At 43.0% G+C, this 15,986-nt stretch overlaps 1 protein-coding gene across 2 annotated transcripts in view; it reads right to left on the reverse strand.

The window, feature by feature from the left end:
• Window positions 1-15,986, reverse strand: part of Fbxl13 (F-box and leucine rich repeat protein 13) — a 173,101-nt gene that overhangs the window by 42,996 nt on the left and 114,119 nt on the right. The window contains exons 13-17 of one of the 2 annotated variants that reach the window (XM_021190073.1): window positions 3,274-3,372; window positions 2,624-2,741; window positions 2,373-2,535; window positions 1,047-1,166; window positions 116-242 (exon numbers count right to left, since the gene is read on the reverse strand). In XM_021190073.1, the coding sequence (XP_021045732.1) occupies window positions 116-242; window positions 1,047-1,166; window positions 2,373-2,535; window positions 2,624-2,741; window positions 3,274-3,372 (627 nt within the window). The remainder of the gene's footprint in view (window positions 1-115; window positions 243-1,046; window positions 1,167-2,372; window positions 2,536-2,623; window positions 2,742-3,273; window positions 3,373-15,986) is intronic. The other variant, XM_021190074.1, reaches the window with a different exon arrangement.

Raw genomic sequence — 15,986 nt, forward strand, 5'->3', positions numbered from 1 at the left:
TTGTAACATTCTAACTTAAGAAAGAAAAAGTATCGCTCTCTCCATTTTCTTGCAAACCAGAAAATGACATTACAAAAAGATAAGTCACCGTACTGTTTTCTGTTTGTTTGTTTACCTCATTTGAGATGAGTGTTCCAGAAAGATCTACTGATATCAAGGATAACATGCTCGCAATATATTCAATTGCCAAGTCAGTCAGATGTTCACAGTTTCGTAAATTCAAGTAGTGCAAATTAGGGCAACTGAAAGAGAAAACGCAGGGATCAACCCCCATGCCCTCACACACTGACAACACTGACTTCTTCATGAAAAACTGGGGTGAGCAGATGGTGTGGAAGAAGCGATTCTCCTTTCCTCGACCTAATGTAAACTGACAGAGCTGTTTGTTTTGTTGATACGGGGTCTTAGTCTATACCTTAGGCTGGCCCAGAGCTCACTCTGTAGTGCTAGGGTGGTCTTGAACTTGTGGCCCTCCTCTTGCCTTTGAGGTGCTGGGATTACAGGTGTGAGCCACCACAGCTGGCTAGTTGTTTTTTGTTTGTTTGTTTGTTTGTTTGTTTGTTTGTTTTTGGTGTTATAAAGTTGGAGAGAAGGAAGGGAGATGGAAGTGTAAGACTTTCTGTGATTTAGGGCTTCATGGTGATTTCTAACAATGCAAAGCATTTATCACAGTCACCATGAAAACACCTGAAGAGTCCCAAGGCCAAACCCCAACACTGAGACTCAATGGTTTGCAGTAGGAGCTGAGTTCAGTTCAAGATTAAATCAATCACCCAGAATAACCCTCAGGAAAGCCTGGAGTCAGGTTTATAAAGGGACAGAATCCTCAGAGAAGTCACACATATCTACACATTCGAGCTCCACGACAGTAAGATGACATCTCAGATGTGATAGGAGGTTAGTTCCATCTAAGGATTTCAAGCTCAGGGCTCCTCCTATCTACTGTGCTAGAGAGGGTGTGGACTCTTGGCTTCAAGACTTATCACTGATCACTCCTATTAGCAACATAACCGCTAAAATGCTCGTGCAGACATCGAGTTTCCTACCGCTCTGACAGCCTGATGACAGATGTATCGCCCAGCAGTGAGCAGTTAGTCAAGTTGAGCTCTCTTAGCTTAATACTCGCAGGGCCGTCAAAAAAATGCTTCAGGCCGGTATCACCAATCCTGTAGAAATGAGAGAGGATTATCACATATGACCTCATACACAAACTGGTGGTGACAACTGCTTCTACACCAATTATAGGCCAAAGTGGGAAATATACACATAATACTATTTTGTCAAATTTTAGAAACAAATTTGATTGCTATAGCTCTTAATTTAATAGAAAATGGATAGATGTGATAGTAATGGAAGGGATAGTCACAAGATGTTATTAGTGTCCATTTGTTTAATCAGGTGTCATGGTTATTAACAACAGGGAATGACTCTCTCTCCCAGTTTAAAATGGACTCTTAGCTTACCTGCGATTCTTCAAGGCTCCTCTCGGGCAGCTAGCAATGGCTATGCCATCTTCATGTGCCACCATTGCTGCCACGGCCAGATGCTAGCCAGCTCCCTCCCACCCTCTCTCCCCCTCCCCAACTCCCCTCCCCATTCTCACTCCCCTTCCCCTCCTCCCCCCCTCTCTCTTCCCACATGTTCCTGGCCAGCCTCTCTTTCCTTCTTTCTGTCATTCTCTGCCCCCCTTCTCTGCCCCCTTCTCTGCCATACCCCTTCTCCAGACACTTACTCCCTTCCCCTTCACTTCCCCCAAATAAAAACCCTGTGTATCCCCATGATTTCTAAGGGGGATACTTCAGCATGGGTCTGCCCTCACCCACCACATTATATTTCATAACACTAAGGTGAAGACATTTTAGAACAGAGAGAAGCAAGGCTCAAACTCCTGAGTGGATTTCCACAGCATTCAAGGTCCCCCGTGGTTCCACTCTGATCTACTTCAGAGAGAACTTCTCTCTGAAAAACAGTATAATTTGCCCTTCCCCTAACAACAATCATATATGTCCATTCAAATATATTTCCAGTGCATTCATAGTGAAGAATGGGCTGAGCCAGCTGAACTGGTTTAGGGAGCATGTTCGATATGGCAAAATTGCGTTCTCAAGTGAACATTTAGGGGAAATCCTTTTTTCTGTCTTGAGCCTATGCATAATTGGGCATGTACATGATTAAAAACAAATGCACTATGGGAAAGGACATGTGCAGTATCAAATGATTATGTAACTTAATCCATCAGTCAAAATAGAAAGATGGAAAACTTGCAGTATCACTTGGGCCCGACTTTCACTGTCCCCTCCTTACCTTTGTGGAGAGAGCCTGGTGCATCCTAGATAATCAATATTTTTTGAATACCATGAATGTCTTCTTACCTTATGCAATTTGTCAAGTTCAACACAGTCAATTGCTTCAAAAGTGAAAGTGACTTGAGGCTGCTGTCTGTCAGCCCCTTGCAGTCCACCATGTAAATGTGATTGATTCCTGGATAATTCCTGTCTATTGACTTAAAGCACGCATCAGTAATCCTTTTGTTTCCTGTTGGAGGAAATACAAGTACTATATTTAAATGTCCAGGAAAGAAAATTTTAAAATAAGGATACATTGAGTTTCTAGCATCAAAGACCTTCAAATCGAATCTTTTTGAGGTCACAGGAGGAAAGAGCTTTGAAAGCACGGTCAGAGATGTGTGGTGAACCAATTAAAACCACCGACGAAATACGGGGACACTTCTCAACCAAAACCTTCAGAAGAGGAAAGAAAGGAGACAGGATTACTGGAGGAAGGAGATGGCGAGAGGATAGTGTCATCTCCCTGCCATATTTTTAGAAAGACACACATGCTGACTATTGCATTTTCCCAACTTTAAAGCAAATAGGACTGTTTTCATATTTGATGAAACCAATATGCTCATGTTTCAATACTGAGAAGAAATGAAAATGAAATCATGTTTGGAGAGCATGGGCAAACATGAGGAAATGGAGTGCCAAGTCAGTCGGCAACTTGACATGGGGCATCAGACTTAAGCCAAGCAGAGCCGAGGCTAGGTCCTAGTTAGTTGGGAGGATTACCAGTGTGCTTTGGTTTTATCTTCATGAAGATTGAAGCATTCAAATGTTTTTTAAGATACATGCATGTGTGTATGTGTACGTATTTAAATGATTTCCTAGCTATTAATCAATTCAAAGAATAAGTCAACTCATAGTTTTCAATAGCTAAGGCTATTAGAATGTGTGCTCAGATAAGCGAAGGGACAGGCTCTTCCTCACGGCCCACTTTTACGCAGTTGTCCGTCAGGGTGGGCATGTCGTTGATAGTCAGGTGCACAATCCCCGTGCAGCTGCTGGCGATGTTCCTGAAGCCTTGGACTGAGATCTGAATCACACAGGAGAAAAGCGTTGGAAAGGTGATTAGCAGGCCGTTCATGATCACCAGATCACAGATGCATGAAATTTCCACGTTTGAAAATTAAAACCATGGGCTGAAAGTGCTTGCTGTCAAGCCAAAGAGCCCAGGTTCAAGACCCGGAGCTTACATGATAGAAGCTAGAACTGACTCTAGCATTTAGTATGAATGCAACTACACAGTGTTCAGCCTTTTGTACCTAGCCATTGTACCCTGAAGTCAGCAAGATCCATGCGGCTCATTCGTTGCACACGTGCACAAGCACGCACACACACATTAAATAAATAAATGTAATTTTTAAATAAATAAATTTGAATTAAATCCATAAAATAGGACTGACATGACAGGAAGAATCCAGTCCTGATTGTTTTTGTCATTTAATTCGTGTCCTTATGAAGTAAAGCTCACATATATAAACAATGGTTTTTTGGTTTTCTTTGTTTTTTTTTTTTAAGATTTATTTATCTATTATATGTAAAGACACCGTAGCTGTTTTCAGACACACTAGAAGAGGGCATCAGATCTCATTACGGACGGTTGTGAGCCACCATGTGGTTTCTGGGATTTGAACTCAGGACCTTCAGAAGAGCAGTCAGTGCTCTTCACGGCTGAGCCATCTCTCCAGCCCTAGACAATGTTTTATAGTCACCACCTGCATCACCACAAAAACACCTTCATAAGCCAAATGAAGACCATGAGCAGACCAGGCATCTGATTGCCACAAACCCCTCCCCTTGGTCACTAACCTGTTTTCTGCCTCTTTGGGACTATATGATAAATTACCTTAAAATAATTAGTTCTTTAGGATGGGGAACACTTGGCACTCAGCTGTATCTGTGAGAAACTGAAGACATTAGGGGACACATGGATGCCTGTGACATGTCATCCACAGTGCCACAGAAAATGGGAGTCACATCTACAACAGACTTCTTCTAAGACCTTCAGAGACCTCACCCAGGGGACTCCCAGGGTTCTGTCACCAGAGCCTCACCTGCTGGCAGAGGACTAGCGAACAACTACAGAACTGAAAACCACATCATCTAAACAACCAGAGCTCATTTCAAATGTCACTTCTTCAGGATAGAGCCTGGACGCTTAACTAGACCGGGTTTCTCTTATACACACACAACACCATGGAACATCCTAAACTGGTTCATGATTAGCTATCAAACCAATGCTACTCAGTTTCTAGCAGGCCACCACCCAGGCTCCAGGTAAATAGACAATCAACAAGTATGATTTTATATATATATATATATATATATATATATATATATATATATATATGATCAGACAAACAAATATTTGAAAACTTCAGAGAATCCTCTTTGATACATGCTCCTAATCTGCAAATTTTGACAACATTGAGTCCAGAGCCTGACTACACAGAGTTGCTGCTAAAGCTGTGACTTTGGATGTGAGATTATTGGGATAATCTGTTCTCGCAGAACCAGGGTAGCCTTGGACTTACTTTATAGCTGATGATTTTGATCCTGTACCATCCTGGGTGCTAGGATTACATGTATGTCCACCACGCCCAGTTTGTACACTGCTTTGGAACTTTGTTGAGCTAGGTTAAGCACTAAGGCAAGCACTCTCCATCCTCAGAAATAGAATCTAGAAATAGAATATTCTAAGGTCTAAAAAATATATGTATCTTGGGTCAAGAGTTCTTGAACAAAATTATCCTAAGAAAAGAAAGTTGCCTGCTGAAATTTCTGTACATACAAGGACATACCATGTATCCCAGATGCATTGGAAGAAATGTGTTGTTGGGTTATCTTGCCATCATGTGAACATCAGAGTGTGTTTTTATACAAACTAAAATAGCTACAACACTAGTGTGCAATATAACATTATGAGATCACCATCTTCTATGCAGTCCCCTGCTGACCAAAGCATGTGGCTGTATTTATTACCAATAATATAACAGTGAAGAACTGACATGAAAACCAAGATATTAGTAATCACAATGGATTAACTAAAATGGTAACTCACAGAATATTAATATAAAGAATACATGAGAAAAATGAGATGATAGAATAGTTCAAAAGGCTGGGCTGGCTACATAAAACTTTCCTTTTGAAAATACTGTCCACAGGTGTGGTGGTTTAAATACGTATGCCCTCCAGAGACTCATGTGCTTGACTGCTTGGCCACAGGGAGTGGCACTGTTAGGAGGTGTGGCCTTGTTGGAGGAAGTGTGTCACTATGGGGGTGGGCTTTGAGGTTATATATGCTCAAGCACCACCCAGTGTGGAACATAGTCCCCTACTGCTGCCTGTGGATCAAGATGTAGCACTCTTGGCTCCTCCATGTCTGCCTGGATGCCGCCATGATTCCCACCACGATGATAATGCACTGAACCTCTGAAACTGTATGCCAGCCCCAGTTAAATGTTTGCTTTTTATAAGAGCTGCCTTGGTCATGTCTCCTCACAGCATTGGAAACCCTAACTAAGACAACAGAGAAGCCGTTTCTGCTGCCAGGGAGCTTGTCAGAAGTATAGGTCCACTTAGAACTAAAGCTGGACAGATTCCAAAATCTGCAGGTCACTTGCAAGTGCATCATTGTTAGAGAGATGTGTAGCGCAAAAACGTATTAGTGTTCTTCAGAGAAACTAAGATGCCTGTCTAAGTCTCTGAAGAGAAAGATTCACTTTAAGAAATTAGATTATGCCTGGTGTGGTGGCACAGGCCTTTAATTCCAGCACTCAAGAGGCAGAGGCAGGCAGCTCTCTGTGAGTTCAAGGCCACTCTGGTCTACATAGTTCTAGGAAATTCAGTTTTGTTGTTGTTTTTTTGTTTAAAAAAAAAAATGAAATCAGATTGCTGGATACTAAGGGCTGGCAGTCTGAAATCTATAAACCAGAGACAGGAAGCTGAAATTCCAGGAATTGTGATTTTGAATCAAAAATCAAGAAAGGTCTCTATGTTGTAGTCTTCAGGCAGAATTCCATTTGCTGCGGCAAAGCTCTGTCTTCCTCTCGAGGCTGACTTTACCATGGGAGGCTCGCCCACGTCAAGAAAGGTAGCCCATGTGTAAAGCAAAGCAGTCTAAACGCTAGGAAGGGGTTCTGTCTTTCTGCTGCCTTAAACATGGTAAGAAGCACTGGGGGGAGGAGGCTGGCCTTGGCTCCGGCAGCAAGAATCAGCTTAGTAGATAAGAAGGGAGGGAGAGCCATAAGAAAGGAGGAGACATTTTGTATTGTTGCTGTGGATTTCTGAGGGGATTTTTCATGACTTCTTCCAGGGGGGGGGGGGGAAGTCCAGGGAGATGAATGAACACCTGTGAGGAAGAATGCTTCAGAGCTCCCTGGCCCTACCCCTCCCTCACACAGCAGCGGCTCTACAGGTACTTGGCACACACGGTGCCCAGGCCATGCGCCATCAGTCACGGTTTGGCCCCTTATTGTTCTTCTGGACACAAGAACTAGATGTGGATAGACCTTGAGATTCCCCACAGTGCATTCCTCACAGGCAAATACAAATAAAAAGGCATGGTGGTGGGTGGTGGTGGTGAAAAATGGATTCCTTACCCAGTCCTTCGGCTGTCCCTCACTCTGAGCAGTGTCTGGTCCCGACTGAATGAGCCAGAGGAGCAAGCGAATGAAAGTTCTTCAGACAGTTGTCAATGCCTGATCCAGAGCCCACCTCTTCCATTAACCCCACAGGCGACAACTGCTGTTTTTAACAGTTCTGACGTTACTCTCTCTATCTCAGAGCCTGGCACTGTTATCTCAAGAAATGGCTTCTACAGAGCAAATAACCTTCCTTCCTCTTGTCTTGAAAAAACATTCATGACAAGATTTCCTGAAAAGGAAGGAAAGGTGATTTACCCAGCCATCCAGCTGGGGGACTCCTTGCACTACAGCCAAAAGCTTGGAGCTTCCTCCCCAAAGATTAGCCCCTGGAGAGTAGGGAGGAACCTCTGGGTCTGGAGAGAGGATCTCAGCTTTGTCCTGGCACCAGGCACTCGGTTCTCCACCAAGTTTATATTATGATATCCAAAAAGATGTTTGGCTAATGTTTGATGGCTCAAATATTTCTGCCAGAATCTTTTAGGCCAAGCAATTGTTACTTGCTTTCTCCTCACTGAAATAATGGGGTATAAATCTGAAACTGGAATACTTTTCCTTAAAATAAGGAGAAAATAGACACTATTTTACCACGTTCAGAGTTGAGGTGTCCTCTAGATTGGTGACAGCACTTTCTGTGTAGCAACTGAGAATCTGATCCCTGCTTACTTGTGAGGTGGTGCCGCCCTCCTCTGCTGCTTAGGACGTTGGGGGACATGGCCTCACCATTGTGCTCTAAGCTTGTGTCCTAACAGTCACGGCTGTCGACAGGGAGGAGATCCTTCCCAGCTGCTAATGGAGCGGTCCTCATACAGGACAAGACAATGCTGTTCATGGAGAAAGAGTAGCCTGTGACCCATGTGAATGAGGCTGAAATGCAGAGTGCCATGAAAAGATCCCATCTTTTTCCCACTCCAAGATGGAGAAAACAGTGCATGGTTGGGTAAAGGCAGCACGGACCACGCTGATCATGACCACTGACCAAGGTCCACTCCATTTCTATAACTGCATCTCTGGGTCAGTCTGCTCAGTAACAAAAACACGATAAACACGCGGGGACAGAGCCTCTGTGACAGACGTATCCAGCTTGAGTAGCTGTGATCCAAGCCATGTTCCTGGACCACTTCCAGCTGTTTCTCTCAGTCTAGCAGCACTGTGGTCAATGACTCATAAGTAATGTAATGACTTTGGACAGACACGTATATATCCTGCACAGCCTCTTGGTGACCTCAAAGGAGCACTACTTAGCTAGAATAAATTATTGGAGAACAAAGCAGAGATTCCCCCAAAAAGTTGTGGAACGTTTTACTTCACTGTGTTGAGTTGAAGCCACAGCTCCCAATCCACTCTCTGTGGTACTTGCCCAACACATTTATAATCCCCTCTAAGGAACACAGAGAGGGTCTTAGCCGCAAACGTGTCCTATGCAAGGCAACACAAGCCTAATGCAGAGTCTGGCCCAGCAAAGGGGTCTTAATGGAACAAGTGGGCGCTGGATAAATTGTTTACCCAAAGTCAATTATAACGAGGAGAGTGTCAACCTGACTACTTTGCCATATTTATCAAAACATTTGGGTAACAAGCTATTTCTTAAAAAATACCTTTACTTTTCCGATGTGAGTGAGGAACTAGAACACAGTGGAGGAAGGCCTGCAGATGTCAGGAGGGCAAGCATGCTCGCCAATTCTATATTTGCTCCACAGTGACTCAGGGCTCTCATCAGCCAGAGAGAGGCTGGCCCATCTTGAACTTGTGTCATTGTTGTTGAGCACGCAGTTTCTTGTTCTTCTCCTCATCCAGTGGTCAAGTTAACCACAGCTCCCCGCTGTGTTATGTGGAGAACCCTCCCCTTAATGACTGACAGAGTCAAAGCCCAGGACTTCCTTCTTACAGCAGAGTGGTGCTCAGAGATTCCTGGCTCGTCAGCACTTATCAAGCTACATAGTAGCCTCTAGCCAGAGCTTAAGCCTCCTGATTTACTCTCATCCAAAGATCAAAACAGAGTTTCTGAACTCTGTATGGAAAACAAGAGTTTTGGAACTCTGTGTGGGAGTCACTTCCCATGGTAAGGATGGACGAGAAACAACAGTTAAGTAGGGTGTCCAAATGTGTGCAGTTGCTTCAAACTTCCTTTTTTTTTTTTACGAATGGGAAACAAGAGCTGAGTCCCTTGAGACTTGTTATTTATCATCTGATCGAAGAATTGCTGCCAGATTCTTTTTTACTATTCTAATTCACTGTCCTTTATACATTTGCCTGAAAGAACCTTGAACAGTAGATGTTAAGTCCGTATTTCTTCTCCTTTCCTTTTCACTATGGCCAAGACAGTTATATGAAACAAGGACTTCTCGGACCACCATTCAAATGTTACATGTCTGATTTAGAGGATAAACGAAAAGGTTTTTATAATCCTGTAATTTTTTTTCAATACAATGGAGCTGTAGTTCTGGAAGCACTAGGTTAGACTACTTCTCCTAAGAGCTGAGCCATGACAAGCCATGACAAGCCATGGCAAGCCATGGCAAGTCATGACAAGCCATGACAAGCCATGACAAGCCATGGCACTGTGGCTTTTCTGTTCTTCAGTTCTCCTAGAAGCCAGTTCTCCCTACCAAACGACACTTAAGACCACATGGGTATTCTTTTACGAATACAAAATGCAACTTAAAAAAAAATTATAGCCCAAGTATCACTTTGAGTTTTATTCATGATAGATTAGTGGCTAAGCGCCTTATCTCCAGGATCACATGGACCAAGGGCCTCAGCTAGATATTTTCTGTTTGATCTTAGCATCAATTTCAGTGCTGTGTGAGACTGGCTCATACCACTTATGAAAACAAGGTAAGTTTGTTTGTTTTATAAAAATAATATTTTGTTTGTGTTGTTGGTGATGGTGATGTTTTTTTTGGTTTTATTGTTTGTTTTTTTGTTTTGTTTTGTTTTGTTTTGTTATTTTTGAGACAGGGATTCTTTGTGTAGCAGAGCCCTGGCTGTCCTGGACTAGCTTTGTAGACAAGGGTAGCCTCGAACTCACAGAACTCCCACTGCCTCTGCCTCCTGAGTGTTGGAACTAAAGGTGTGTGCCACCATGCATGGCTGAAAAATGGTTGGTAAGGCTTACATTTTCAGTAATTCTACAAGCTATTAAACACAGGTATTTAAAATATATTAAATTTACAATTTTAAAGTATATTAAATACAAAGGTAATATATACTCAAACTCATTACTCCTTGTTTTTGTTAAATATTGCCATTATTTATTCTTATAAGGATATTTGCACCTTTCACAATGACAATATCAAATGATGGTGAGCTGTGGCATCTCTCTTTCCAGCTCCCTTCCCAATACGCTCCCATTGGCAACTGAAAATAGGCTACTGTGAGAATATTTACACCACAGAATTCAGCAAATATGAACAAGCACAGTGTTCCCCATCTGTGATTATTTGAATGAAAATGGTTCCAATTGCTGGAACTATTTGGGAAGGATTGGGAGGTGTGGTCTTGTTCCACAATATGGGTCATAGGGGAAGGGCTTTGGGGTTTCAAAACATTTGAACAATTCCCAGTGTTTCCTCTCCTTGCTCCTGCTTGTGGATCAAGATATACGCTCTCACCTGTTCCTATAATGATACCTTTGCTTGGCCATCATGGATTCTAATTCTCTGAAACCATGAGCCCAATTAAACATTTTCTTTTATGAATTGCCTTGGTTATGGTATTTTATCACAGCAGTACCAAAGTAACTAATACAAAAATTGGATGCTTTAAGAAGAACTTAATTGAGTAGGCTCCTGGAAGGCAGTTGTACTGAGGACAGTGTAGACTATCCCATACTAGTCCCTTATGGACTAGACCCAGTCCATGAGGTTACAGAGGGCAACCAGGCTTGGTATTTTGCCAAAAATGTGGCTATTTTCTGCCTTTGTCCTGAGAATTTGTCTGAGGCTAATTAGAAAAGAAATGGGCTAATTTATGTGGTGTAAGAGATCTCAAGCTTAATATTAACTCCATAGTGTCATTATAAGCAATCATTCCTACAGTGCAGAAGAACAACAACAACAACAAATATGAATACACAATTTCAAAAGGAAAAGAGCACCAGGAAATGTTATGTTGGTGCCAAGGCTTACGCTGAAAGAGATAATGAAATCAAGGAGAGCCCTGGTCCAAACTGGAATAAAAGGAAGGCACCTCACTGCTTTCTGGTGCACAGAGAGGTGGGGGGAAGAGAGAGACAGAGACAGAGAGATACACAGAGAGAGACAGAGAGACAGAGACAGAGACAGAGAAAGAGAGGAGGAGAGGAGAGGAGAGGAGAGGAGAGGAGGGAGGGAAGGGGAGGGGAGGAGAGGGGAGGAAAGGAGAGGAGAAAAGAGACAGAGACAAGCCAAAAGGAAATTCATTCATGGTCTCACTTTGCTGAGGCAACACCCATTACACTTGGTTAGTAGATCTATCCCTGGACATGCCCACAAGGCATCCTCTCACTTCTACCACGAGCCTCAGAAGTAAGGAAAACCTTCCATGACTTCTCTCTCTCTGAAATGCCGGAGTTGCTGAGAACTGAAGTGAGTGACCATGCAATCTTCCAGTTTGTAGTGTGTTCCTTTAGCTTTCATGGGCCCCACAAAGATTTAACGTATGAGAACTCTAGATAAATCATTACTGAGCCTTTTTTGAACACTTCTGGGGTATTTGTTGACTTGTGTGATATAAGTGAAATATGATTTTTAAAGATGCTTTCATTTTAGTATTTCATCGTGTCCATGATCTTCTCTGACTAGATTTGTAGACAGGTCAGACTAGCCTTCACCAAGAAGAAAGAGTTCTTTTATCAGTAGACTGAATGCTCAGCTAACTTCCAGGCCCCCTGAGCCTCCACCTGAAGTATCTGGCTGGCCACAGCTGGTCACAGCTGGAAGCTGCAGTTTTCATCACTGATTCATCAGATATTGATTAAAAACTTACTTTGGGTCACAAGTACTGTGCTAAGAATATGGGGTTACAGTCAAATATGGTAAAACCCCTGCCACCAGGGGGCTCCCAGAAGTGAGGGAGCAGGAGAGTAAGCATCACATTGAATGAAGAGAGGTGCATGCTTCGATAGAATACAAAGAGAGAGCATCGTGAGGATGAATGGACTGACGTACACATGGAGAGACCGTAGACCATGAGGGGATGGGACAAAGGAAGGTCAGCCTGGCTCTCTAGAGAAGGTTCTGGTTGGACAGCACCTTGAGTTCAGGCTCACTGTGGCTGGAAACAGGGCTGTATGGAGGGAGGTGTTTAGTGTGTAGGGCAACTGGCCATCTTGAGATACTGATGTCAGGGGAATCCTTGCAGAAATACTGTTCAGATAAAGGATAAAGGGAAGGAAAAGCAGAGAATCACTGGCCTCCCAACCGGCACTTTCCCATGCATAAATGGACAGATCTGTCCTTTAGAACTCCTCATCTACACATATTTTCCATTTTGAAATTTTGACAGAACTGAGGACATATCTGCCAGGGTTCCGAATGAATCTGAAACTAAAGGGCAACTCTCTGAAGCCTGTTACCTGATGCTTTAAAAAACCGATCTTAGTCACTTGTTAGTCATTATGGGATATTTGAGAAAGACATGGAGGAAATTAACCTTACAGATAGCTGCAGAAACAGCCTTCTAGGCAGGAAGAGCAGCCAGTGAAAAACCCTGAGGCCCAGAGCACATGTAGCCAGCGCAGTGTGGTTGGGGCAGAATTGGCAAGATGAAGAGTCGGAGAGATGATGTCAGAGAGGCAACTGGAGGACAAAGCAATTTCACAGGGCCTTCAGATCCTTCCAAGGCTTGGCTTCATCATGTTGGTAAGCAGCCTGGCCAGCTATTCAAGTAGAGGAAGAACACTGGCTGGGGTTTTTAAAAGACACTGTGCTGAGAGCAGCCATGTAGGTGGCAGGGGTGAAACTAGGGAGACAAGCTTGGAGGAAGCCACACTGTGGCACCGGGAAGAGACACAACAGGCCCTTGCAAACATGCTGGAGTCAGTCAGAGGCTGGGTAGCTTCTATGGTTAGTCATCTGGACTTCATGACAGTCACAGGGAGAAGGGTAAGGATGTCATCTTAGTTTGGCAGGTCTGCGGTGACAAAATAGCACAAACAGCATAGGTTAAGCAGCAGAGCACATCCTTTCACAGCTCTAGAGGCTGACATGTGAACCAAAGTATCAGCAGTTTCAGTCCCTCTGAGGTCACACAAGAAGGAGCCACTCCAGTTCTTTCTTTCGGCCTACTGGTGGCTGTCTTCATCTTCCTGGTGTTCTTCCTGTCTGTATGACCGTACCAACCTACTCATTTCTTATAAGGATGCTGGTCATAGTAGATCAGGGCCCACCCCTAACAGCTTCATTCTGATGATGTTTGCAATGGTACTGCTCCCAGATAAAGCGTTTTCTGGGGTGCTTGTGGTTGGAGCTTCAATATATGCATTTCCTGGTCACCTAACTCAGTCTGTAACAAATGATACCAACATGCTAGCCTAAATAGCCAGAGAGAGCTGGCACTGACTCAGATAGGGGAGGCTAAAGTACAGTGAGGTATTACTTTTAGAGCAGAAATATTTCCCTTAGGAAGAAGAATCCAAGCCTTAGCTCTTGCCTATGGTCTTGACATCTAAGAGAGTAAGGCAGAAGGGTTACCATGGATTCAAGGATAGCTTGAGCTACGGAGTAAGCCTCAAAAACAAAATAAGTAAACAGATTATGACTATAAAATTTGGCAGAAAACTTACTGAGACATTATTTCATATGCAAAATATATATAGCTTTATCGCTTTATAACTACAAAACTATAAATAGTATGTGTGCATAGAATATATATGTGAAATATATATGTAAAATATATATCTCTGTATATGTGAAATATACCTGCATATCCTTGTGTAATATGGTTATAGATGATGTATAATATGATTATGGATGATGTCAGCAAGACCATAGGCAAGGCCTGAGAAGGAATGGAGAGCCAGAGGGTGTCAGAAAGAGAAAGTGCTTTAGTTGGGAACTACTGTCAGAAGCAAGCTCAACAGTGTTGCTTCTGACCATTAAGATGAACATGCATGGAACCAGACCCTAAGAATACATGGATACGTGGAGATGTAGGAACCATATAACATCAGGAGCTTGCTTGGAGGGAGGCTGGCAGCAGGATAAATGGTATAAGTCAGACAACAGAGCATGCACAGATGGAGGAAGAAAGTTGCCAGAAACTGTGGAATGGGATTAAATCAGCTCTTGATATCTGAGTTCCAAAATAAGCAAAATAAAGGAAAATAAATCTAATATGAAATAAAAATAGAAATTCTTGGTTATATTTCTTCCCTTGGGTATTTTGTTTTTCTTCACTGCACAAGGCTACAGAGGAAACAGCAATTTAAAATTCCTCTTCCTGGTTCCTTTTAATGCGGGTAGTCACATACAGAAATTCCATATTGATTTCTGATAGTTTGGTAAGAGTCCCTGAGGTGACATGAATTTCATGAAACCTTCTTGCCATAGGAAGAAGCAAATGTCTGAATTACTGACAACTTCTACTTAGCAAAAGAAACTCACTCATCTCCCAGCCTCTCATAAACACTTTAATGATAGTGTCACCATGAAATAGATGACACGAGTGAGCACTAGTAACTAGGAGGACCCATTGCTTCAGCTTCACTGCAGAAACCACATCTCTGGCTCTTCTAGGGGAAAAAGGGTCACTGGGATTGGCCCAGTCCACCCAGAACATTAGCAGTAGCAACTAAAGCTAACACATGCATAACCCGGTGAGCCAGTCTTTGACTCCTATTTGTCTGCTCAACAGAAATGTATTGCAATGTGCTTAAAAGTATATACATGGCTGTTCATGGTGACTTGTATACTTTTCTGCTAGTGTGTTATGTTTTGGAAAAGCTTAGCAAACATACACACATAAGCACACACACATGCACATGAACACAGGCACACTCACAGGCATACATGCATACATGTACACATATGTTCACAGGCACATGCACATAACATATGCTCGTGCACAGACATGTGCACAAGCCCAGCTATTAGAGAAGTTCCTCTATTTATCCAGTCCAGGTCTTAGCACCGGCAAAGCAGAGGTGGATTCAGTTCAGCTTCTCGAGTATGGAGGATCACTTTGTGGTCTGTCGCTTCGGCAGTTCCTCCCCTCCCTATCTGTGACCAAACACCTAACAAGAAACAACTTAGCAGAGGAAAGGTTCCTTTGGGCTTATAGTCTTAGGACATCTAGTCCATCCTGGTGAGGAAGGTGGGTGGCAGCCCACTCAGTGGCACCAGAGTATGTGACAGCTGTTGGCTCATTTCAGTGGAGGCAACCATAGGGCATAAGCAGACTGGGCTATAGACACCTCAGTGCCCACTACACATCATCTTCAGACACCCACTTCCTCCAGCAAGGTCCGATCTCCCAAAGATTCTACAACCTTCCAAAACGGTGGCTACCAGCCAAAAACTAGGCACTCAAACACATGAGCCTGTGGTGGACATTTCTCACCCAAACAGTAGCAGTCGCAAATATGCTCAAAGCAAATTTAGGAAGGTGAGCATATGCAACAAGGGAAGGCCTGGGCCAAGTAGTGGGAGTGGGTGGGTAAGGGAGCAGGGGCTGGGGGGGGGTATAGGGAACTTTCGGGATAGCATTTGAAATGTAAATAAAGAAAATAATAATAAATAAATAAATAAGTAAATAAGGTGAGCATATGCAGAGCCATGTAAAACCCCACAATTTTATCTCTTTAGCCTTGAAAATATCTTTGTTAAATAGATTATTTTTTCTTTTATCAAAAGAAAATTCAGGCTCAAAATACAATTAATTTGGTAACTGTTGATAATGGTACCTTAAAACAGTGTTATTCAACCTATGGTGACACTGAATATCATTGGCCTGTGGTGGCACTGAATATCATTGGCCTGTGGTGGCACTGTGTAGCACTGGCCTGTGGTGGCACTGTGTAGCA

The sequence above is a fragment of the Mus pahari genome, chromosome 2 (assembly GCF_900095145.1).
Source record: "Mus pahari chromosome 2, PAHARI_EIJ_v1.1, whole genome shotgun sequence".
NCBI classification, from domain to species: Eukaryota; Metazoa; Chordata; class Mammalia; order Rodentia; family Muridae; genus Mus; species Mus pahari.